General features: G+C 43.4%; 1 protein-coding gene across 1 annotated transcript; it reads right to left on the bottom strand.

The window, feature by feature from the left end:
* Positions 1–596: 596 nt before the first annotated feature.
* On the bottom strand, positions 597–21,747 carry LOC131294530 (lachesin). The gene is made up of 11 exons (XM_058322577.1): positions 21,633–21,747; positions 7,318–7,424; positions 6,067–6,274; positions 5,062–5,223; positions 4,224–4,352; positions 3,740–3,830; positions 2,464–2,547; positions 2,264–2,373; positions 1,923–1,982; positions 1,300–1,497; positions 597–709 (listed from the first exon to the last, which is right to left on the bottom strand). Exons 1-11 carry the CDS (start codon positions 21,745–21,747, stop codon positions 597–599), a joined length of 1,377 nt encoding a protein of 458 aa, XP_058178560.1.
* Between the last annotated feature and the right edge of the window lie 2,672 nt (positions 21,748–24,419).

Here is a 24,419-nt window from a genome sequence, read left to right as displayed (position 1 = left end):
AGATTCGTGATATTTTTCCTTTCTGTTTGTAAAAGATGCGAAAATAAGCATACCATCAACTGAGTACAGGCGTAATTTACATAAATGCCTTACGGGTGCTTGACGTAAACCGTGGTTCTTACTGCTGCATCGAAATGTTTAACTACATCCATGGCGAACTATGCGCCAGACTAAAGCCTAAAATAACGCCACACGTTCAATCGTAAATGAATCTTGGCAAAACACAACCCTTTAATCAGTTTTTTTTTTTACTCCACCGTGTTCGCGCACAAAAATTGTGTATTATCGTTTATTCCCTTTCCCCCGGGCCCATCTCGCCTCTAAGCATAAACATTGTGAAATCGTGAGTTTTTTACAGGTTTCTTCAGCCTTTTGCAGCGTAACCTCGCCGGGGGCGCCCGTCCTTTGATATGAGCAACTTGACTGATATGAGCGACCTCCGCGCGGAATCAACAGTTTCGCGTCCTTTCCGAACGAAAGCGTGGAAGGTCTTCTTACGTCCATGTGGCAACAGAGTGGGAGTGGGGAGAGTGCATCTCCTAGTTTTCTTTTTATTTATTTTATTTCTTCTGCCGCTTAGTTCCGCAGAGCTATGCTTACAGCAGAAGTCGACCCTCGATGCACTGATGATACAGCACGACCAGCAACGATGGAAGGCCGGCTACGGCGAAGGAAAGCAGCGTCAGCGTACCGAAGCTCCGTTGAACATCTGCAAAACCGGGAATGTTGGTTGCATCATGGATGAAGAAAATAACGAGAGAGAGAGAGAGAGAGAGAGAGAGAGAAAGAGAAGAAAAAGAACCGTACATTAGTGGTCGCCGAGCAACGACGTCCTTTGCAACGCCTGCTGCTCAATTATTCAGATTTCAAAAGGGTAAAGTGACGTTTGCCTCAAAGGCGAGGCTGTTATCAAGGGTTCTTTGCGCAATGGTTGGGAGCGGGGGAGCATAAGGAAGGACGCTTTGGAAGGGAGCTGGGTGTTGGAAAAACGGTGTTTTCTCGTTCGTTCATAAATAAAAAAAAAACCAATAAACCAACAAGCAAAGGGATGGATGGTGCAGATGAACTAACACCAAACTTGAAGCTCGGCTAGCACAAAAACAAAAAAACCACGCACACAAACCAATTCAATCTTCCTCCACAGCCCCGAAGGGCGTAAAGTATCCACAAAGTGCAAGCGAACGAGTTGTGAGCAACTTATAACGAAAACCCCCGTCAGCGGGGGTGGGGGGGGGGGGAATTGGAGGTTGAAATTTCAACAGCGTCAAGTCAACAAAAACACACACACACACACTTTACCATTAGACACGCCGAACTCCTTCGGTGGCATATCGGTGTAGGAGAAACTTTGGCCGATAGCGAGCGATCCCTTGCGCTCGAAGGGGATCCCGTTCGGTGAGCGCTGCGCGTTGCCATCGTCGGTCTTCATCGGAAACAGGAGCTCGGGCTGGTTGGCGACCTTAATGGTTTCATTACGTGACACCACGGCCGGGACCGCTGCACGGGAGCAAAAGTTTTCGTTGGTGGCGTAAAAGAAAGTAGAAAAACAGTGAACAGGGAGGGGAATGAAAAACACGAAAACCCCGGTACAAAGTACACACTCAACTTATCGCACAAATTAATACACTGCCGAGGGTTGGTCGGGTGCGAACCGTAAATGTGTTGAAAAAGTGAGCAAGCGAAGGTGAAAAGTAGAAGAACGTTTGAAAAAAAGAAGAAAATTATAAACCAACCAAAATCAAACAGACGTAGCATAAACACGGGATCGGTTTCCGAAGGGCGCAAAGTCAACAGCAACACCGACCAACCCCGACAGGAGAAGTGCACAAACAGATCGGGCGAGAAGAAAAAACACAAAAACTAACCGGTTCGCAAGGACAAGCACACCTAAAGGCGAAGCACTTATAATTCAATCTACTTACTCTCCTTCGGTTCCATTACGTGGGTAATTTGTTTCGACGGTGTTGATGGGAGTGGAATTTCTGTGGGATGGGTAAAAAGTGGTGAGAAATTTGAAAACGATAATTAAGACCACAACACGAAAGTGTATCACATTTGATGGGGTGATTTGAAAACAAAAACACGAAAAGGTAAAAGATCAGCAGCACGATACCGTTGTAGATAAACGTCTATCGCGTGCTGGCTCCGGGGCGACCAGGTTTCACCCCGAAATATTCTAAATTAACTGCTAAATAGCTCCATTGCACCGTTAACGGTACGTAAAGCAATTAAAGCCCATCCCCGAAGGGGGCGTTTGACTTACCGTACACGCGAATGGAACCCTCCGTTTCGCCCAGGGAGTTCTTCGATATGCATCGATAGTTGCCAAAATCGCCCACCGATAAGCCCTTGATGGTGAGCTTCATGTGCGCTCTGTGGGAAAATGGGCCCCGTTTTGGGGGGAACGGTTAGTGAGCATTCGAAGGGCAGCCTGACGTGGTTCGGTGGGTTGGAATAGCTTACCGGTAGGAGTTTTCGTTGTAATCGATTATGTACTTTTTACTCGGCAGCACCATCACCGAATTGTACACCCAGTAAATGATCGCTCTGGAAGAAATGAAAGTGAAAGATATAAATAGCACACAATAGCAGTGAATGAAATAAATACTGTGTTTAAAAGATAATTTCTCCGAACTAAGTTACCACAACAACGCAATTGACTATTTTTGATATCAAAAGCAAAAACTCGTCAATACATAGAATTTTCCTCCTGTTATCTGAAGCCCATAACCATACAACCACCATCATAAAGCATATTGGTAATATGGCTTTTGAAAAGGTGATGTGTGATAGAAAACTTCAGTAACGCTATTTGATTTTCATTTTAGTTTTGAGAAATCAAAGAAATATTCAAACTCCGATGGATTAATAAATTGTTTGGAGTAATTGGATTGGATTAATAAATTGTTTGGACTTTTGCTCAGAAAATGGCTCAAATAGCCGGATATAATGCACGCCGTTGATAAATAATAAATTAGAGCTATTTATCGACACTTGATAGATTTTTTGTTTTTACAGTTTCAATTCAAAAGTAAACTATGTCAAAAAAATAAGTTAAATGTGCTTTCAACGCCAAATAAAACTTCATTTTGTTGAAATACATTTTACATCATATATTTCAATAACTAACAAACACCGATAACTAATCATGTGTACGTTATAGATGCAGAATACAACCTTGCGCTAAGTTAGTCATACAGAATAAATTTGAAAATCTTGAGCCTAACATGTGAGGATATTTTCATTTTTGTCTCCACAAGGGTTATGAATCCAATTTAGTTCAGTATTAGTTAGATAACATATTGAGGTGAATATTTGACGAGTGTCTGTTTGATTGCAATATTTTAAATTAACTCTTGCTATAGCTTATATTATCGTAGGAAAATCGTAAATGATTTCAAGCATAATTGACTATGTCCTGTTTTCTCTAATGTATTTTAATTTGAAGCCGTGAAATTAACCTAGGATGTATTAGGCACCCCAATGAACAGATTCTATTACTTCATTTTGTTTCAAATAGTTGGATTCAGCTCTAATAGTGCAGCTGCATTTTATCACCCTGGGGCGTCTTGCTACACTTTCCCTTACCTTAGTATTCTATAATACAGAAAAAATTAACTAATGCTACTATAAGGAACGAACCAAATGCCATAGACAAACATATCAATAAACATGTCAATCGAACATTTTCCCCTAATTCTCCCAACCATAGCAATTTCATTAGCACGCTGTTACTTACCTAGGGTGTGCTTCCGTGTGACAGTCGATGGTAACGTCCGTGGAAAGCGGTGCCCCGACCAACTGATTCGGCACCCATATCATCGGGGAAACTGGAACGAGCACCAAAACGGAGGATGAGTAAAAAATCACCGAACCATTCTCAGGCATCGACAGCCACCGACATGATGCTGTCAACGGTAGCATGAATCGGACGAAAGCGCTGCGTAGAAACTGACATTTCTTGCCGCCCGCAAAGCCACAACGGCGGCTCCTAGCCCCGCGGCAGGGTAATGAAATTTTCCCGTGAAACACTAGAAACCATTTGCCGGCGGGAAAGCACGGCCCACCCTGCCGTAGGGCCGAGCTGAGCTGAGCAGGCAGTTAATGGAAGATCTTTTCACGCTGTAATTGCCGCAACGGTGGTAGCGTTGGCCCGCGGGCCTAAGTTTGCCGTATGAATTTAATTTGCTAATACACTTATGAATAAATAAAAGCATACTTACACTCAACATCGAGGATAATCCGCTTAGACACCGACGGTGGCACACCATTAGTGGCAATGCAGAGATAAGCGCCCATTTCGTTGCGGCTTACCTTCGTCAGATGGAGCACCTCGCCGTCGTATACCATCACTTCCGGTGGTGTGAAGAGAAGAGAGAGAGAGAGAGCGAAAAATAGACAAACAGAGACGGAGAGAGCGAAAGAGGAAGGGAGTATGCAGAAATTAAGTTATTTAGAGATTAGGTCGTATTTTGCAGGCTTTACTTTGGGCGAGCATGGAAATGGATCGCTCGCAACAGCATCGTTGGGTGAGATGGCGGATTTATCGCGGTCGAGTTGTTTACTTCAGTTTGTGAGTGACAAACAAATCCGTTACAGCTTTTGCAAACTTATCTTTCACAAGCGTGCATCCTCTAAAAATACAGACAGTAATCCTTTCGCTACCCCGTTTTATGGTGTCCATTAGTATTCCAATCCTTCACTGTAAACGCACGCAATGACGTGAAAGTTATCTGTCAAAAGGTTCACAAATACTAAAATTCCAGGCCAACATTCCCCCGATATCGATTAGAGTGCACCAAGGAACGTAATCTCATCGCCCATCTTTCCCTCCCCCTCTCCTCCCTTCCAGCGGAAGGCCATTCCGTCAAATATCGATTGTAAAAACAATCAAAAACCCATTTATCTTTCTACCCGGGCACTTCGGTTTGCTTCGTGCCGGCAATTCTTTGTGTATGTGAGTCTGATGTCATCTTCATACCGTTCGATAAGCTTCTTAAGGTAAATGTACTGCTTTCGACAGGACCACCTCAACGACATCCTCCCCGTCTGCTCCCTTACCTTTCTTCTTTCGCTCGACGGTAATGCTCTGGCCGTCCTCGCGTCGCCAGATGATCTTGGGCGTGGGAAACCCATCGGCACGGCATGTCATGTTGATGTTTTGATTTTCTCGCACGGCCACCGACGACGGAGTGCTTTCGATGTCCAGAATGTTCGGAGGCACTGGGAGGAAGGAAGAGAGCGAAAATCGAACTGAAACGATGTATCTACAACATGTTATTTCCACACCATGGTTGTGCGGGTGGTGAGCTTTTTTCACTTTTGGAAAGAGCACTGATGTTGATTGTGCACGTTCATGTTTTGATAACGTTGTTAACAGCAAGAAGTGCAATAAGAAACAAAATGCTGAGATTTCAATTTTTATATTTTTAAAACGACCGAATGATTAAACAGATTTATTACTGACAATGTTGACTTTATCTTTACAAACGAGCGTCAAAGCTTTACTTTGTTATCATATCATTGATCCACATTCTTATGCATTCTATGTATAAACCAGCCTGATCAATCAACCCCATTGAAACATCAACTATAGCACAGTTTTCAGCGAGAAGTTTTCAAATCAAAGCATAACTATGTTCATTATACTGGGTATAATACCACCAACGGATTCAGTATCAGGAAAGCGGCTTCCAATGTGTGCTTTAATGTAATCACCTCCAATGATGGAGCACAACAAGACGAACAAATTACATCCGCTTAGAATCAAGCAGTCCCTCCCGACCATCGGGAGAATAGTGCAACTTTCCCAGCTAGTCAATGTAATCGACACGCCAGCACCGTGAGTAGTGCAATGCGCAAATATCCGTCCAATGGTGGTGCCTTGGCCAAGAAACCATAAAGCTCGTCGGGAACGGCAAAGTTTTTCACCTCCGGTACGTAACCGGCAGCTTCCGGTAGGAGGAAAAGTGATTCGGTCGGATCGGATTATGATTATGCATATCGGTACGATGCCGGGGATACGGGAAGCAGCCCATCGTGGGGCCAATTGGAGCCAATACTCACCGACAACTTGCAAGTAGCCCACTTGGCTAATCATGGGATTTGTGTTCACTTGGCACATGTAGTAGCCCCGATCGTCCTGCTGGGCCTGGCTGACGTGCAGCAGCCATGTGTTGGAATTATCGTACGTCACACTGTACCGCGGAATGCGCGATATCACATGCCGGTGTATCGTCAAAATCATCTGCCGATCGATGTGGATCCACGCGACCTGTCGGCGGATAGAGTGAAAGAACGTTATCGAGCCATGCTCCTCAGTTAGGGCAACGTAAAGGGATTAATATACGCGGTACAGGATTTTCATTCAAATGCAGAAATGCAAACCAATCGAATGAGTGCAAAAACGTGTGTAATCCACATTGTGATAATGTCATCGTTCAGTTTCGTCGTGCAGTTTCGAGAATTATTCAACATTTTATTCGTGAAGGAAGAGAATTCAGTGAGTGGATACAATTTTGAAATCATTTTCACTGGCTATAAACACCATGTAAAGGTGATTTGCCCTTAACTAACTTATTTATTTATTCTATTTTCTAAACAAATAGCTTCACATATATTTACATTTCATTTTAAATTAATGTTACATGTTACTATCTTCTGTTTTGTGACTATATTTTCTTGTCGGCAATTATTATAAATAATGAAGTAATAAAGTGCTTAATGTTTGCTCTATTTTTCTGTTCCAAGACCACATTGAATTTTTCTATGCTAAGAATTGTAGATACAACGGGAGTAAAAGGAATTTTCTAAAGAGTTTGTACTTGGATTTACTGAATTACATAGTGTAATGATAGTGTATCTTATTTAAAAAAATTAGCTTAATGATTGTTCCAAAGGTGTGTATTTTTTTAAACGATTGAAATTTAACACTCTTGAAGATTTTACAAGCATAAACACACTTTTGTTTTAAAAACAGCCCCAAATAATTTTAAGCGCTTGGTATGATAATACGAAAACCAAAGTTTATGCTTCAATAAAATTAAAAAATTAAACCTGCAAAAATATTTCAAAAGTGCATCTTTGATTTTATAATTTTATATTTATCATTTGAAATATCCTTTTTAATCTGACATTTGTGTGAAACGCATACACAGCCAGATATAAAACATGTCGAAACATTAACTATTTACTTATTTCAGTGGCAATAACTAAACTTAAACTGCTTCCGAAGCTGTCAAATAAGATATGGAAAACAAAAACGATGATATAATAATTCTGAAAAGCGAACCCTTGTTTAAGGCGCCCCGGACTTACCTTGTACGTGCCCAAATGCTCCACGACACACGGCAGGTTCGCATCGCGTCCCACGGCAACCGTTACGTTCGGGATGGGCTGCGCAAATCTTGGTTCATCCATCATCACTGCGAAGGGAGAGGAAATAGGGAGAAAAAAAAACATCAACGAACGGATAAAACCGGCCGGAACGGAAATAAATCCAACAACGCCCCGGATGAGGATGGGGTGAGAACAGCAACATATTAAAGGTCGCCGATCGTTTTCAAATTATTCGGCTTCGCCCGAAAGTTTGCCCATCGGGCCAATCGATATCGATGCGGAGGCTGTTTTATTTTGTGGATGATTTTTTTCAGCCCTCCACTTGCTTGTCATCCCCTTTGTGCAGTTGTTTCCACTTTGGTCTCGGTGGGAGGATAAAAATCCATCTGCCAAACCCGGCGGAGACAGGTAGGAAAGATAAAACATTGCCCAACCAAACAGATGGTGCTCGGGTAACGAACAGCACTAGAAATTGTTGCCATCCGGTTAGGATCAGAAATAGAACCGGGAAAGAAACGTCCATTTTGTGGAAGGAAGATGCGAAGGGGAGGGTTGTGTGCATGGAAATCGCAAGATGTCTTTTTCTACGCCTCAAGAAGGTTCTTTTCCATAACTAACAACAACGAAAACAGTTGATTCGAAGAAAGTGTTGGAATAGAACTGGGGTGTTCGGGTTCCATGTATAAACGGCGTACTGAAAGTGCTGACACCGGACAGTAACTATGTTGTATGATGGGGTTGCAGCCCGTTTCGGGCGCCTCCCGGCCTGTCATCTACACCGGCAACATTGGCCGGCTGACGGACGAACTTATGCTACTGTTTCGGGAATGATTTATTTAAAGTTGTTTTTCACTGTTCGTTCTCCACATCAAATAGTTCTCCTCGCTCGTCCAAGCCCGGCATGCCCACAGCGTTACAAGCATTTCTCCGCAAGGGGATGCCGAGCGTGCCGAACGGAGCGGGCTGCTTTTATTTAGAGGGCTTTTCCGTGCGAGTTCGTTAGGTGCATTCGAAAGTGCACTGACTGACGGTCGACAGCATCGGGAAGGGTCTTCGGGCAGGCGATGAGGAGTCGTCTCCATTTATCTTCCGCCGGAAACCAACCGATTCCTACCCCGAAACGGCACGTCGCTGTGGGGACCAGACAGACAGAAAGACAGCGCCAATGGAGCACATTGCGGGCATCAAAATGAAACAACAACCATGTCCATCGCCCATCGCCCAACCCTCCCTGGTCTTCCAGCGAAACCGATGATGCTGCAGGATAATTTCATCCGTTTATTCAGGTTTCTATCCAACCGTTTGTCAAAGCGATGTGACATATTTCGGCTTCGTTTTCCATCACGCCCGACAGTCGCTCGTGTCGGTTCGTTTGTGTTCTGTTCTTGTTTCCCCTCTTTTATTTGTTCTCTTATTTTCCTAATGTTTCAGTTTTCCGAGTATCTCAACGTTGTTTAGTTCGTACCCGCAGGGCAAAGCTTTCCCTTTTCCCAGGATGTGTTCTACAGTCTGAAGAACTGTCACATTTCAAAACGTCACCGTTTCCAGCACGGTCCCGACAAACGGTCATCTTTATATGCAAAAGGTAGAAAGTTTTCTTGGAATCATCGATTCAGCTAAAACATCCTCCATTTCGTGTTCCAACAGAATCCTTCCAGGTAGGGTTTTATGAATGTTCTGGTCATATCTAATTATTTTTTACTTTGTTTCAATTTTCGATATTACGTTACGAAAACAGATTTTCTATTTTGACCGTTTTATAGCTCAAAAGCACAAGATTTTATATTTAAATAAAATGGACCAAAACCAAAATGTGAAGCATCAGGATTTATCGTGGTTCGATAAGTTATGCATTTTTTGACAGCCTTAAGCCTTAAAAAGGCTTGTTGAAAGTGATGAAATGATACATCTTTAAACATTCTTAAACTTAAGAAGTTTTCAATCTAATATATAAGCACTTATTGTGACATTTCCAGGATAATAGTTTAATTATTTCAGTGCGTAAATGTTGTTTCATGCTATAATCTTTCATTGCAAATCTCCGGAATTTCAAGAGCTGAACAAAAAACAAACGTTTTTTATGATTCAAAATTTCAACACTACGGTGCAAATCATATAATTCATTAATTTTAATATAGGAAAGAAATTAAATTTACTTCTTTTCTAGCTTGGATATAACGGGTGTTGCCATATTTATTGCTGGCTTTTATTCCAAGATTACTCGGTTGAACGACAATTATAAACTTTAATCATACCAAACAGTTAAATTTCATGTACTTTTATTAAAGAAACCCAATTTTAATAATATTTTTCAAACATTTCTGAGCCAGTTCTGATGTTGTAAAATAATTTTGAATTATGCAAACATGGCTAACCATAAACAATAACGGTAATCTATGAAAGGATGCATCCCTGAAAGGAGCTTCTAAAAGCAGGTGGCTATCTTTTCAATCTGCGGTAATCCCTTTCGGTAATAACTCGGGGTTGAGAAATCACCGCCACATAGCCATAACAATGTCTCCCTACCGGAGCTCAAACGTACCATAAAAAGAGAAAGATCTTAATAGAAGCATGGGCGGGGGAGTTAAAGATAATTCCTACTGCTCGGAAAATGTGCATGCACGCGCCACACAAACCGACAACCGATAGCTAAGTCTCCTGAACAATTGTTCATTCGTGGAAGCTGAATCATTTACGGTTGATTTGAAATTTATTACGCTTCTTAGCTGCAAGATAAGGGACCATTTTCCGCCGCTCGCGTTGCGCCTGCAGCCTTCGGGCGGGCCGTGGCTGGAAAAACTAGCAATCGTCAGCTGCAGTGTACCGGGACATGAAAATCCAAAGCCGTGCTTTTATCCTTCGGTTGGATCTCCTATCTGCATTCTATCTGGATTTTATTTTTAATTCCCGGTAATCAAAATAGATTGCATTCCTAGCAGTTTTAGCGTAGGCTTCATGATATCATTCGCTGGCTAATTATTTAACGTGGCGTCTACAAAGTGATTATCAGAAACCGGTAAGCTGCATACCTTCAACGTCATTGCATTTCACGCTCATCCGAAACATACAGGATTCCAAAGGACCTAGTGTTGTCGGTTCAATTTAAGGTACACCCATTTTTCCCCTTATAAATTTGTGTATCACTGAAACTTTCCATGACATCCGACCAAAACTTTGGAGCGTGATATACTGTCAAACTTTTGCAGCTCCTTAACCTTATTGTTAAAATGTAGCAAAAACTTGCCACCCGCTTAACCCTTGTGGTTCATCCCCCCGAGGGGACGGGGAGGTGCAAAAACATGCACGAGAAAAAGCAAACGTGGATATAATAATCGTTCACCGGGGCCACATCTGACATCCGGTCGGGTTTTCCACCATTATCTTCTGCGTTGTTCTTCGTGCTTCGTTGCTCCCACTGCTTTTTTTTGGCGAACGCGTCTGAGGCCCACATTTAACGGCCTCCGAGCTCGGTCCCAGGCTCCAGAACCCACGGATTCCGATCGGTAGCAGCTGCTCTTTATGGAGTGTACGTGAGAACCATGCATTATTGCCGCGTTTTGGGGGCGGGTGGCACATTATATTACGGGCGCGCTCGTGTCGCACCCAAGGATTACACATTTAAATGATTATCAAAGGAAGTGAGGCGGCTGGTAGTGGTTCCGGAAGCCGATTGTCGGTGTGTCTTCTTCATACGTGCAGTGATAAAGTGTAGCCGCTAACTTCGAGCCGGGAAAACAGAGCTATTACAACGGAAAAGGAAAACAGCTCGTGTGCTTTAAGGTGGTCTTTTCTATTTCCGCTTTCCAGTTTTCTGTTTCAGAACGGTCTGTTTTAGGAATAACCTAAAAATTTGGGCACAGTGCAAATTCCCTTCAAACGAACCATACAGCCTCGGTGATCTGTGGATAAGAAATCGATAATTTCCAGAATACATTCAAACCATACCAGTAATCTACACCAATCATCAATGGTGAAGTGTGTGAATACGAGGTTCGAACCGTTGCGCTCAGTCCGGACAAGAACCGGTTTTCGATGAACAACGCATAACGTGTCAGATTACCGGAAATATATTGCATCTCGTAAAGTCAAGCTGTATGATTTATGTACTCCGATAAGGATCTGCGTCGGTTTAGCCCGCGTTGGGGCGTAAGACGCTACGAACTTGCGGAAGGCGGAAGTTCAAGGTGTCCGTAAGGGTGAAATACTCTGCTTGCAGTCAATTCCATATATTGATATTGCTTTTACGGCTGCATAAACATCGTCCTCGTCGCTTTTGGAGTCCTTTCCGCTCCCGTTTGTGAGGTACGCAAAGTGTACGGTCGTATTTATCGCACGTGGAAAAGCTGTTGGGCGATACTTCCTTCGCGCTTACATAACTTATGTGCAGCGCAGCTCGAGGCGTATTGGATTTAACACATAACACGGTTTAATGGTGTTGCATGCTTTTGAAATTGATTTTCAAGCTCCGTGTGAACTGCTCAATCATGCAACGCTTTCCAGAGTGATAATAATTAATCGTAGTTAGTTGTATGTCAAGGATAAAATGTGGTGGAATGTTTGTTGCAACGCTATTTTTTAATAATAAAATTTAAAATGTAATTTTAACAAAATAATTTACCACAAAAAAAACCATTGAATCAATGATACTCAAATATTTTCATTCTCGCTTGAAACGAGAAGGACTCTTTTGTGAATTGAAAAGATTATTTGTCGCAAACTGAGAATTTCCTCTAGATGCGCTTTTCGCCATTGACCCACTTCAGGTCGGCCACAGAAGAACCTGAAGTGAATGAAAAGGAGAAAAGAATAAAAAAACCATTCCCGTTGCACAAACATAAACGTCTTGCAAGAATGTTCATCCGTCTTTATCAAGCCGTACCGTGGGGCGTTCTTGCACTTAGCTGCACACAAAATGGCCCCCCGGCAAGTGGGCAAGAACAATGGCTCTCCTGCCTCGTGGAAATGAACAGCGCGAGAGAAAGGGAAGAAAAGTATAGCCTTCGATTGTTGCTTCCCTCCGTTTGCGCCCGTTTTGTTGAAGTGTGTGTGCGCGCCCGTCATTGTGACTGCCTGAACAATGCTCGAGCGCCTGGAAGATAGTCAAGGTAAATAAAAACCTCCGTCACGAAACGGTGGAAGGGAATGAACTGAAGAGCGAACGTTTTCTCCTGGCGGTGTTCTATTGTTGTTTATTTGGCGAAGCTTATAATCACGCTGTATAAACTTTTGTGCGTTAACACGGGTATCTTTGACAGTTGCCGGGACACCTCAACAAGTACACGAAACGACAATGGGGTGGTTGCGTTTCCCAACATGCGTTAAAAAAAGTTCGTTCTCCAACTCCAGAGATTCGTGTTCTCCATTGCAAAATGTCGCTTTCCACTACAGAAACGCATCGGCACAGCTGGGGATTTAATAATGCAAATTACCTTATTTTTTCATTCCGTTTCCCATTTGCATTCCAAGCCTGACATGTTTTCTCGCCTAGTAGAAATTAATTCATACATCAATCAGCTGCCACTTATGCGGGGCTTTCCTGTGCTTCTCCGTTCTCGTCCTGAAAAGAAACGGCTCGTTTACGCGTTCATCCGATACGATAGATCCTCTTGATCGCCCGTGTTTCGATAAGACAAGCATTACGAGTTGCGAGCTGATGCTACTAATTGCAATTTAAATTGAAAGATGCAATCAAAGGATTAATACATCAATCAATTGGTCAATGAGATTGGTTTAATGGCATGGATAAATGTACTACTTTATATAAAACCCGACGGGAAAGAACGAAAACAAGGATTTAAAAATCAAGCCAGTTGAATCCTTTTCTTAAAAGGGTTATCTGTAGTACTTGTTTTCAGCTTTTTAACTATTTTATGATACACTTTGGCTCATAACATAGATGTAAATGGTAATATTGGGTAGCTTATTATAAAAGAATGAAATAATTTATCTATATCCCATCATGTTTTTTAAATGTTATCTTATTTATTTGTGATGCTAAGTTTACATGAAGCACATAAGACTACAAATTTACGAGCAAATACAAATTATGCTGTATTTTATTACTTTTCGTTTTTTGATATTCGTTAGCCGATAAAAATAAAATCACATTCGTTGTTGATTTGCATGTTTAATTTACAGTAAAAAAAACTGCAAAGTGGTAATGTTTTCACCAAAATCTTATAAACAATTCTCTGTAAGTACTTGCACGAAGTGCGCAAACCTTTGCAATCCGTATTTATTGTCGATTAAATAGTAAACCATTATGAGAACTGTTGCAAATCGTTTAAAACATTAAAAGATAAATTTTGGTCGCTTGTGGATGCGCCACAAATTTAGTGCTTTATTCACGATTATTCGATTTACAACTTTTAAATGGGGCTTGCCTCTACAATTCTCCCGCTTATATACGCAAACCTTGGGTCGGCGTAATCCTAAATCGGTGTAATCGGTGTAACTACACCGTAGTTTGCGCCGGCTGGTCGACGAATATCAGCAGTGTCAACCCTGCCTTGTTTCCATTCGTGACATTGATGATGGTAGTGCCGGCGAGAATAACAGTTAGGATTCGGAGTCATCGCAATGCAGCATGGATCCTGTGCCGATAGTAGCAGTTGCTTTTGTTGCTGCTGCCAATGGTCATGAAAGGATGTCCAAGCCTTCACTAGTTTCGGCCGCAGGCGCCCATGGAGCTTTGAAATCAATCGCGCTGGCTGGATCGGTCGTACTGGTTGGGCTGATCGCGCTGGCAATTTTTGGTAAGTGCCAACTCTTTTGCCCGACACTCGTAGTCGTCTCTTCTTCGTCGTCTGACTGCAGTGAGATAGTGGGCTCGTACTGTCCAAGGGAAGCATCGATCTCACTAGTCGGTTTTTTGTCGCAGGAATCCACATATGCAGGCTTGGCGAAGTCGATCGCGCAGGGTCCGAACACCGTCCAACCCAATGGAGTTTGCGTCGCGATAGGTTTATCCCAGCCTCCGTCGTGGTGCAGCAAAGCCTTGCCAAGATGGCAATTATCAGCACCTTTGGTAGCGTGAACATTTGCGCCGTTTCGTGAACGCCGGAGATGCGCAAGGAAACTGCCACCGATTCCGCCTCCAACCTGGTCGTCCCTCCAGTCCAACTCAAGCAGAACGGACTAGACGCTCCGCTCAACCCCAGCCGTTCAATCAACTCCTGATCGACAAGTGTTGATGAAGCTCCTTCATCGAAGAAGGCAAAAGTGTCCACGGGTTTATCCTTACCGTGGATTGTGATAGGTACGTACCGAAGCAGCACGCCATCGTTGGCCGTCGTATGAGTGTAACAGTGTTTAGTGGGTGCGATTTGTGTGTCGATGAGTTCGCGTGTCCGTGTGCCCGTGTCGTTGATCTCACCGTGAAGAAGACATTGATGAACATCCGCGCATCCGTGTTTCGTGAGTGCTGTGATTTGCGTGCCGTCTGTGTGATGCCGGGATGCGGTCGGCGTCTTCAAACGCCAAATCGTTGCGAGGCCTCCTTCGTCTTGCTGGTGCACATCCGCCATCGCGCCTCGCTCCTCCCGGTCGTTGCACTCGGCTGGGCGATCAACCGACGCCATCGCGCTATCCTCGCTGTGGTCAACGCTCACGGTACGATCAGCTGACGCCATCGCGCTAGATGCCCCTCGGTCGACGCACCCAGTAACACCTTCGTTTGGCTCAGCGCTGCGCCACGGCGCTGGCCACCTTTGGCCATCCGTTCTGGACGACTCGCCCCTTTCCGTTGCCAACAGTCGTTCCGCCAACCGCAGCTCCCGGCGCTCCATCTCGAGCTCAAGCTCGCGACGCTCGATCCGAAATCGTCGTTTCTCGATTTCGAACTCGCGCCGGGCCAAGCTTAGCGTTGCCGCTTCGGAAGCACCATGTCCGCGGGTGCTCCGATCGCATTGTGACCCAGGCGGATGGTCGCGACAGCGCCCGCTGCTGGTTGGGGGGTTGGCAATGGGAGCGTTCTTCTGCTCTACGGTTTCCATTTGATATCGTTCCGTCGCCATCGTTTTCGCGGGGTTGCACACTCTTCGGAATTATAACAACTTCTCGCGCGAAATTTATCGATTTCTTTCCGCCGGTCCGACACTCTCCGGGATTACACGAACTTCGTACGGATTGATCGATTGAACGATTTTCGTCGCGGATTAAACACTCTCCGGGATTATATTAATTCGCGCGACTGTGACTTGTGGAACGCACAATAAATTTGTGGAAACTAAATTTGTGGAATGTTGCAAATCGTTTAAAACATTAAAAGATAAATTTTGGTCGCTTGTGGATGCGCCACAAATTTAGTGCTTTATTCACGATTATTCGATTTACAACTTTTAAATGGGGCTTGCCTCTACGATTCTCTCGCTTTTATACGCCAACCTTGGGTCGGCGTAATCCTTGGTCGGCGTAATCGATCTAATCGGCGTAGTTGGCACCGGCTTGTTGTCAAATGTCAACGGTGCCAACCCTGCCTTCCCAAGCTGCAAACGTCACTTTAAAAGACGTCTTTTAGTGGTCTTTTAATAGATTAAAAGACCGTTAAAAGACGTCTAAATAACACGGTTAAAAGACCGCATACGTCAAAAAGCGGGGATTTCGAAAATTCGAAATAAAAAATTGTCCCTCCTTTTTTCGAACACCCACGTCTCTGTCCTTCGTCATTGCTCTGCTTGCAACGTGTTGTTGTAGAGTTTCCTTTTCTGAAAGCATGTAGATTTTCATATATGTATTAGTAGATTTTTATTACATACCTGCATGTGTATCAAACCATCAACTGCATATTTCGTGTTCAGCGCTCCTAACCACTAGACCATTCGATTGGACAATTCGTTTTAGTCAGTTGCCATATATAAATGGAGCAAGTGCAATACGTAGAACATTTTATTACAATTTTTTTTCCGGTTATGTCTTTTTTAAATACATATTATAAACACTCACACAACTACAAAACAACAAATGTATCGTTTTAAACCGTAAGAACGGTGTTTAATGATTCTTCGCATAAAAATGATAATGACAAAATGAGGCTAATTCCAATACTTTCCAACAGCCGCTTTGAGAAAAGATTTTGCGGATTTTTTATTTATTTTCAATCTAGTAAAACAAGAAACACAATTGTTACATTTCGAGCAATCGAGGTGGACAAATTATTCAACATTCATATCGGCAGTCACGCATCGACATCGTTCGATTTATCCTCTGCTAAGAACGCGTTAACACCAATCATCAGGTGGTCTTGCGGTCGGCACTTCGAAGATGATTCCTTTGCTTAGCGGTCAGCCCTCATGCAAATCTTTTGTATCAAGATGTTCCACATCAAGTGTTTCATTTGATTCCCCTGCGCATGACACAGTTGGTTGAGTCCGTTCGAAACATCCTCCTGCTGGGTGGATTTTGCGCATTGTTGGGCAAATCGTCCTCACGACGGAAGGAGTTGACGGAGTGTGTTGTTGTTGAGTTGTTGTGAGCACAGCACCATTGCACAGCACACAGCCTCGCGCCGATCCCGAGGACCGTAGCCGAAGCAGCAGGCAACCGAGGAACAAGGAGGCGGGCTACTGCACCACCATCCGTTCCAGAAGTAGGAGCAGTGACGCTGTACGGGAGGTGACAGTCGACGAGACTAGCCGCAGTCCTCTGACGGCGGCGAAGGAAGCGGCCGTCTCGGAGGCCTCGACGTCGGGCCGCTAACCGGAGGTAGGTTGTTCTGTAGGTGCCAGCTGATGCGTTCAGACAGGAGCTTTCTAGCGCAAGAACTTTGCGAGAGCCAGGCGGCTTTGGGCGTCAATGCTCTTCAATGAGCCATGCCCCAACCACTGGCTCAAACCTCTTCTTTCGATCTTTCGAAGATTCCCTTGATGTTAAACAAAAAAAACACAGATTGTTATACAAACAATTATGGCTGAAGATGAAAGCGGGATCACTGCGTTGAGTTAATCTTCCGAACGATGATACGAACATTCCCTCTGCCTCAGCTGTGTTGTCTGCTGTTGCCGAACCTTTTTGCAAGTTGTTGTTTTCTTCACTGTGATTAATTTTTTCACCCTCTTCGCTCATTGTATCGATTGGTTGCTTTAAAATACACTGATCTGTGATGCTACGATAGTCAGCTGCATGAAATAAACAACCAAATATTTACGATTCTCATCGTGCCTGTTTCGCTTTGACAGAAATACAATGCAAGGAAGAAAAATAAGAACCTCCTAAACCAGATTGAAATTTACACGAAATGCACTTAAATCCCGCTTGACAGTATGTAACTACACGGACACAAGCAGAAGCCAAGTGCAGTAAAAACCATTCAAACTCCTCAACCCTGTATTGTAAATTGAGTCAATCGGTCTTTTAAGCCAGACCTTGCAGATTGGGTTGTTTCCCTTCGTGACAAGAACTAATCAATTTATTTAACTTTAAACAAAAAATGATGGATTTTATGGTTGTTTTCAGTTATATTCAAATCAATAGTGATTCCAATTATGAAGGACAGTAAATGGACATTGGAGCACATTAAGCTAATACTCATTATTGCTAATATTAAAAATCTAATGCAAATATTCTTGATAAAAGTAATGAATATTTCATTGTTAAAAATACGGTCACATTCTTGGCAAATTATATTAAAAATAATTACATGAAATAATTAAACAACCTTAGTCACTTTGTGGATATATTATTTCTCGTGTACCGTACAGTAAGCCGTGCCGTGGTAACTTCTCGTACAATGTGCCAATTGATTTTTGCAACATAATAAATGCATCAACGACCACGGGTAAGACATTCTCCAACATTTCATACAGCGCGTTGGCCCGACGACAACTTTCGACCACAAACAATCCTCCTATCTCGTTGCTAATGAAGTGCCAACCGGGTACCGGCAAGAAAGCATTCCTTCTGGCGGGCCGCAAAGTTTCATAATTGTCAAAAACCGGCAATGATGATGGCGGGCAATAAAACAGCGCGACAATCCTCTCGAGAGATCTTGCGCGAAGGCCAAATTTTCCAACTCATTTTCGTTGGCAGCTTCGAGCTGGAGGTGATAATTTTTCGAATCGTTCGACACGCCAAACCCGTACCCGGCCACCGTGAACGAGTTGGTCGCGCGGTCGACGTTGTTTGTGCAAAGGTGAAGCCGACGTACAGCAACGGTGGTGCAGCTAGGGAACATCGTCCTCCCAGCAGAAGTGATTCTGCAATCAAGGCAACAACGACAGCAGCAGCGGCAGTACGAGCAGAGAAACATTGCCAGCAGAAGTTGCACCAGCAACCAGCCGGTGTTCCTTTTGGAGTGCATATGGCCAGGCTCCGGCGTGCATTTATGTACATCTACTAAATATTCTCTTCATCATTGTGGCGGTGATAGCAAACAGGTTCGGTCCGGTGTGTCTGCAGCACCTTGCATCCCTTTGCCGGTGCGAGGCGAAAGTTCGGCATCCTGCCAACAGAAGACCGATATAGGGCAAATACCGAGGGCACTGTCAAGAACTCTCCACACGCACTCCACCTCGATTTTCCAGCTTCGAGCCCTCCAGAACCGGGCGTTCCAATGGCACGGCCCTGTTTACCTTTAAATTTTCACCTCAACGACGCCTGTATTTTCGCCCGCTTCAAGATGACGATGATGGAACGATAGCTGGAGAACGCTCGCTGCATCGTTACGAGGCCCCCGTCAAGAGTCGAGGCCCCCGTCATCCTGGGCCCGGTCTAGACCTAGCCCAAGCCAAGGGTAGTGCACCTTTGAACGATTTAATCGTCGATCTTGGCCGCTGCTACTACCGGCGCTCCCGGGTCAACCTACCTGCCGTTCGACAACAAGTGGCACAGGTCTCGTTCGGGGTTTTGGTTGTTTGCTGCTCGGCAAACATATTTCAACTCTCGACCGGGCCACTCGAGCCGGCGGTCGCTCGCTCGGCCCGGCTGAAGATAAATTATGTTTCCCTGCATTTGCATTCGACCAGAATTCATATATTTTCCACTATCTCTCCATCTGCTCGAACGAGTGTAGAGTTGGGGCGGGCCGGTCGGTTGGACATTCGTGTCATCTTCACCCACCAAACCCATCCCTTTTCCCTTCGCTTTCACATTTCTTTTGTGAAACAGTGTGAAAGGAAAATGGCTGAAGCGGTCGCTTCGCAACCAGTCGTCCTTGTTCGGAGGTTCGTTAGGATATGACTAAATGTTGCCATTCCTCAACGGGCTGGAACCTACGTTCGTGCCCGTCGCTAGCTGCTTTTGTGTTTCGTAAAGCGGAAAAGTGGTAATTCCTAGCGACCAGTTTCACCGTGGATTCTTGTACTTCGTCACACGTTGTGGGGCATTTTTTTTTTGGTTTGTGTCGTTCGTTCGTACGACACACGTTGGGCTGTTTTTTCGCCCCTTCCTGAAGCCCATTGCAGTCTTTCGAGCAAACCTTCAACACAACTGTCTTCAGTTGGTTGACCGTTTTTCCGTCGTCGGCCATCACCGGTGCTAATGAGTACATTAGTTTGCACTACAATTAAGATGATAAAGCAATGTGCATTTAGTGCTCGGGCACGTGCAAACATTCGCGGAACCTCAAATAATTGCATCTGCAAGTGACTGTTGTGAGTGGCAGAAACAGGGAAAACGGTTTCTTTCGGACGTTTCTTTTTAAATGATGTCCATGAAACGACACACTTATTTAGAAAAAGTCTAACTAAATTAACTTCCAAGTCATTTAGTTTCTTCGTGCTGTGTTTGAATTAATGTCTATTCATTTTGATTAATGAAGCAAGTTTTAAATACACTAACTTGCTGACGGATCGCCGAACCGATTGCTTCAATAAAACTGATTTGTGCTTCTCAAAAAATGTTCCTACAGGAGAACATTGTGGGCAACATATTTATATTATTCCAATATGCACACCAGAATCATCAATTCAACCAAACAGGAAAAGTAAAAATAAATTTGATCAAGTAAAATTATTTCATTCATCTTCAATTGTTACGTGCTTATTTCATTTTGAGAAAAAAAAAATAAAATATATTGTTTTGATAAAATGTTGGTCATTTTTTAATCTCAAAACTATAGCTGCTCATACTTGCAAGGTAATGTTGTATATTTGTAGGACTTTTTAACACAAATTGAACTTTTTTGTACTTTGAAATATTGCACAACGAGTTTTCAAGGAATGTATTGAACCATGTTTTAATTATTGCCTTCAGATAAAGAATCATGTACATAGTCATCCATTATATTCTTAATGTTTTTACTGTACATTCCTGGTGGATTTTCCTAACGAAGATTTCCTCCCCGGATGGAACAAAATTCATTTCCACTCGGTTACAAATATCTACAGAATGAGTTCGAGGGGCGTTTCTTCCGAAACTGCACAAAACGAAATGCACTTTGGGCAAAAAGAGCCAATTAAGCCGAACTGGTGAACAAAGAATTAATGCAGCCTGTCTAGCTGAAAATTAAATTTAGCAAAACTTTCATCTCAGGCAAAACTCCATCGGTAGAGTGGGCCCAAGACGTGCCCATCCCAGTGCGTTCTGACAGCAAACGGTGTCGGTCGGAAGGAAGAAAACCTGGTTAAGAATAGTTCCATTATGAGCTTCGCCGAATCACCGGGGCTCACTGCGATGACGGTGATACGAGAGTTGACCGTAATGATGATAGCCTTGATAATGATGATGATGTTGTAGATGAGTATATCCATGCTCGTTTCGCAGCGGAGCAGTTGCAGAACGAATCTAATTAAATCCGGTCGCTTTTGTTTCTTGGCAACTGCTACACCTACTGTCCGTGAACTTAGTCATCTTCGTTGGGCGGCGAACACCATTGGATGAATGTTGTGGTCATTCTGTCCGAGGCAGACGGGAAGAAAATTCGGTCAAAACTTTTTCCTCCTCTCAAACCAGCGGCTCGGTGCAGGCGTCCAACCAAAGGCACGGAATGCCAACAGATGGTTTTGCAGCGAGTTTGAATCCATTACAGGCGGGCGAAATAATTGGGCTTAACAGAACATTCGTTCCAACGAAACGATGTTACGGAAGGTTAGCTGTTTCGGGTCAGTGCATTTTTGCTTGCCTCCATTCTGTTCCACTGTTTTCCACAACACCTCTTCTCCCATGTGAAATCCAAGAAATAATTTAAATGAAATGTCTTAGAACAAAGACTAGAATTGCATCGCTACGGGTCGCCAAGATAATCCATTAATTAAATTTCAGGAATGTTTTAATCCTGTTCTATGCATATTGGATAATGCTTTTCATAATATTTGCCCACTTAAAAATGAGATCTTTACATAAAAAGAAGCGGAACTTACCGTGTGTGACGAGGGTGACCAAGTATATCGTAAATAACACATTCCTGTGCGTAAACCGCTTCGGGAGCAATTTGAGGGCAAACACGATCAATTTAACTGTCTGCAGGATCAACATTTTGTGCACACTAAGTCACTCCAGCACGCACACAAACAGACACATACACACGCACACACACAAGTTACACAATTCTTAGGATGTACATTAACATTGGCTCAGAAAACTCCATAGCAGAGATCACGAGCTTTCCTGTGCAGAGAACGCCTTGTGTTCGTCCATTTTGTCGTTTCTTCACAATTTAATTTCACACGAATATTTCACGATGAATAGCTGTTAGAAAATGGTTGTAATTTTTTCACTAAGTGTTAGTTTCCAATGGGGGGAAATTAAATGACAAAAGGGTTCGCTTCAGAGGAAAAAACAATATAACTCAATAAACGAATGAAATCTTGAAGCGTAACGAAGTGGTTCATTTGCAATCATGGAGCAGAAATCCGATATAAATAGATTTTAACAAAACTGCCCCCAAAAGTATTGAATATATTCATTCGCTCGCATTCGGATTCAGCAAATGGTGCAAAACTCATCTGCATTACTTTGCGCCTCCTCCAGCTTCTTCTCCCCCGTTGGCGCAAAACTTTACCCAATGAATTTGATTTTCCGAGTGGCAGCCGGAAAGGGTTTCAAATCGGAATCGATTTCCGAAGAATCGTCGGTTGAAACAAAGCGACGAAAATGAATATCTTTCACTTTCGGCGGACTTTCGTCGGACCGGGGTCCGTTCAGCAACCGGAATCGGACACGAAAACACAATTTGATTCGAACATCGGGTTTCCACGCTTACATATGTAAATGTGCAGGTTTAAATATCTCCCAGGCCGACCCCGGGATGGACGCATAAAAGCCGGAGAAAAAGCTCTCCGACCGGCGGACGTGCCCCGTCACGTGGAAACGTGGATGCCCTGCCGAACTTTATGAATATTTCATAAATCGCACGAAGTGTGTTGCCGGGTAGGGGCTATGGTTTCTTCATCTTTTTTTTTTGCCCTGGTTTCCCCCGCGCAAACCTCCCGGGAGAAGAGATGATGCGGAGCGTGAAATGGTTTCCGGCGCAAATGTGGTGCTTTCCCCGTACCTTGGGCCGATCCGGATCGATGGAGAGATATTTTTAATCAAATCACTTTAAGATGGGCTCAACAAACAACGTTCAACTCCAGCTTTCAATGAACTCGATTCGCCAGGTCCGAAAGTTATGATACGGTTCCAATTTCGAACTTTAACTTGAAACGTGAAATGGTACGTTCTTTATGTATGGATGAAAAATATTTCGTTGCGAAATCATATTTTCTGTGAAAAGTGCATCATCGAAACTGGGCTCCAACCAACAAAAGTTATGTTTATCAAAAGCAATAAAGCCCAATACATTTTAAAACGTATCACGATGATATTAAAAATACTTGGTACTTTTTCCCCATACTTCTCTGCCATTTTCTGCCTCCACACATACGGGTCCCCGTATGCATCTTCGTGCGATCTCACGCTTTCCGGGCTCATACTGTCACAAGCGAGCGCATCCTACGCTACCGGCACCGGAGCGATGGAAAACTAATTAAAAAATTCCAAACATTTTTCATTATACCGCAGAGCATTATCGACAAACACCTCGCGCTCGCCGACGATGATTGAGCCGTACACAACGAGTGTCGAAGAAATACCACAGAAAAACCCGGGACAGAATGAAAGCGGCGAGCAGCTTCTGCACCTGGATAAAAATCTACAGGGTTAAAACAAGGGAGATCAACTGTTGTTTATGGCTAGCAAATAGTTTTTAAATATATTTTTATTTTCATTTCCCCGTCGCTACGTGTTATAGCGTTTTTATGTTTGTACATTTTATTTTTGTTTTCTTCATACTATTTGAAACTCAAATTATTATTTCCAGTCTTTATTTTCCCTTTTATGTCAAATAATTTATAACATTCATGCAACATTTTCAGACCGTTTCAAAACAGCAAACTTTACAGATTGCTATTTCTATTTTTGTATCTTGCATTCTATATTTTTATTTTCGCAGATCAAACAAAACGAGCATAGTAAGAACAAACTTCAATGGAAAAACATTCTTTGAAGAAGCTCGAAAAATTATACAGTGTAAATAAACAAGTAGGTATCACTGAAGTGATACGAAAAGATTTCATCAGAATCTTTTCTCGCCACAGACGTAAACCCCTTTTCTGGCGAACTTTAGTTTGTTCCAGACCACACCAGCAAAATAAACCGAAAAAAAGCTGGCCAAGACGTAAAGAATCGCCAATCGATATTTGATGCATTAAATTTAAATTATTCATACCATGTGGAGCGGTGAGCGACCGTTTCCACACACTTCCATCTCGCATCCCACTGCTGCATTTAAACCACCCGAGATAGATGGGCGAAACAATCGACAAACAAACCATCGGAACCGAGAGGGTTGTAAAAAAAGGATACACGCCAAAACGCTAGGAAACTTGGGCGGAGGGCTACTCGAGTGCTTGGGCAGGGTTTTGCTGCGTCCGTGACCAATCAACGCCGGTCGGTTCGGTCGTTGTAACCGGTTGTCGGTTGTCTAAAATCCGTTTCTTTGTGTCCACATCAGCGGGCGATCGTTACCGGCTCGGTGTCCTCGGTTTCCACATTCGGAAGTATTTCCATCAAAATTCCGATTCACCGGGGCGGATGACTCATCCAAACACGATCGATTGCATTGGTTTAACGGTTCTCGGTTCGTCGGGCTCATCGTCGGTATCATC

Source organism: Anopheles ziemanni, chromosome 2 (genome assembly GCF_943734765.1).
Source record: "Anopheles ziemanni chromosome 2, idAnoZiCoDA_A2_x.2, whole genome shotgun sequence".
Taxonomy (NCBI): domain Eukaryota; kingdom Metazoa; phylum Arthropoda; class Insecta; order Diptera; family Culicidae; genus Anopheles; species Anopheles ziemanni.
The sequence above is the reverse complement of the archived record's forward strand: the minus strand, read 5'-3'. Positions and strand labels throughout refer to the sequence as shown.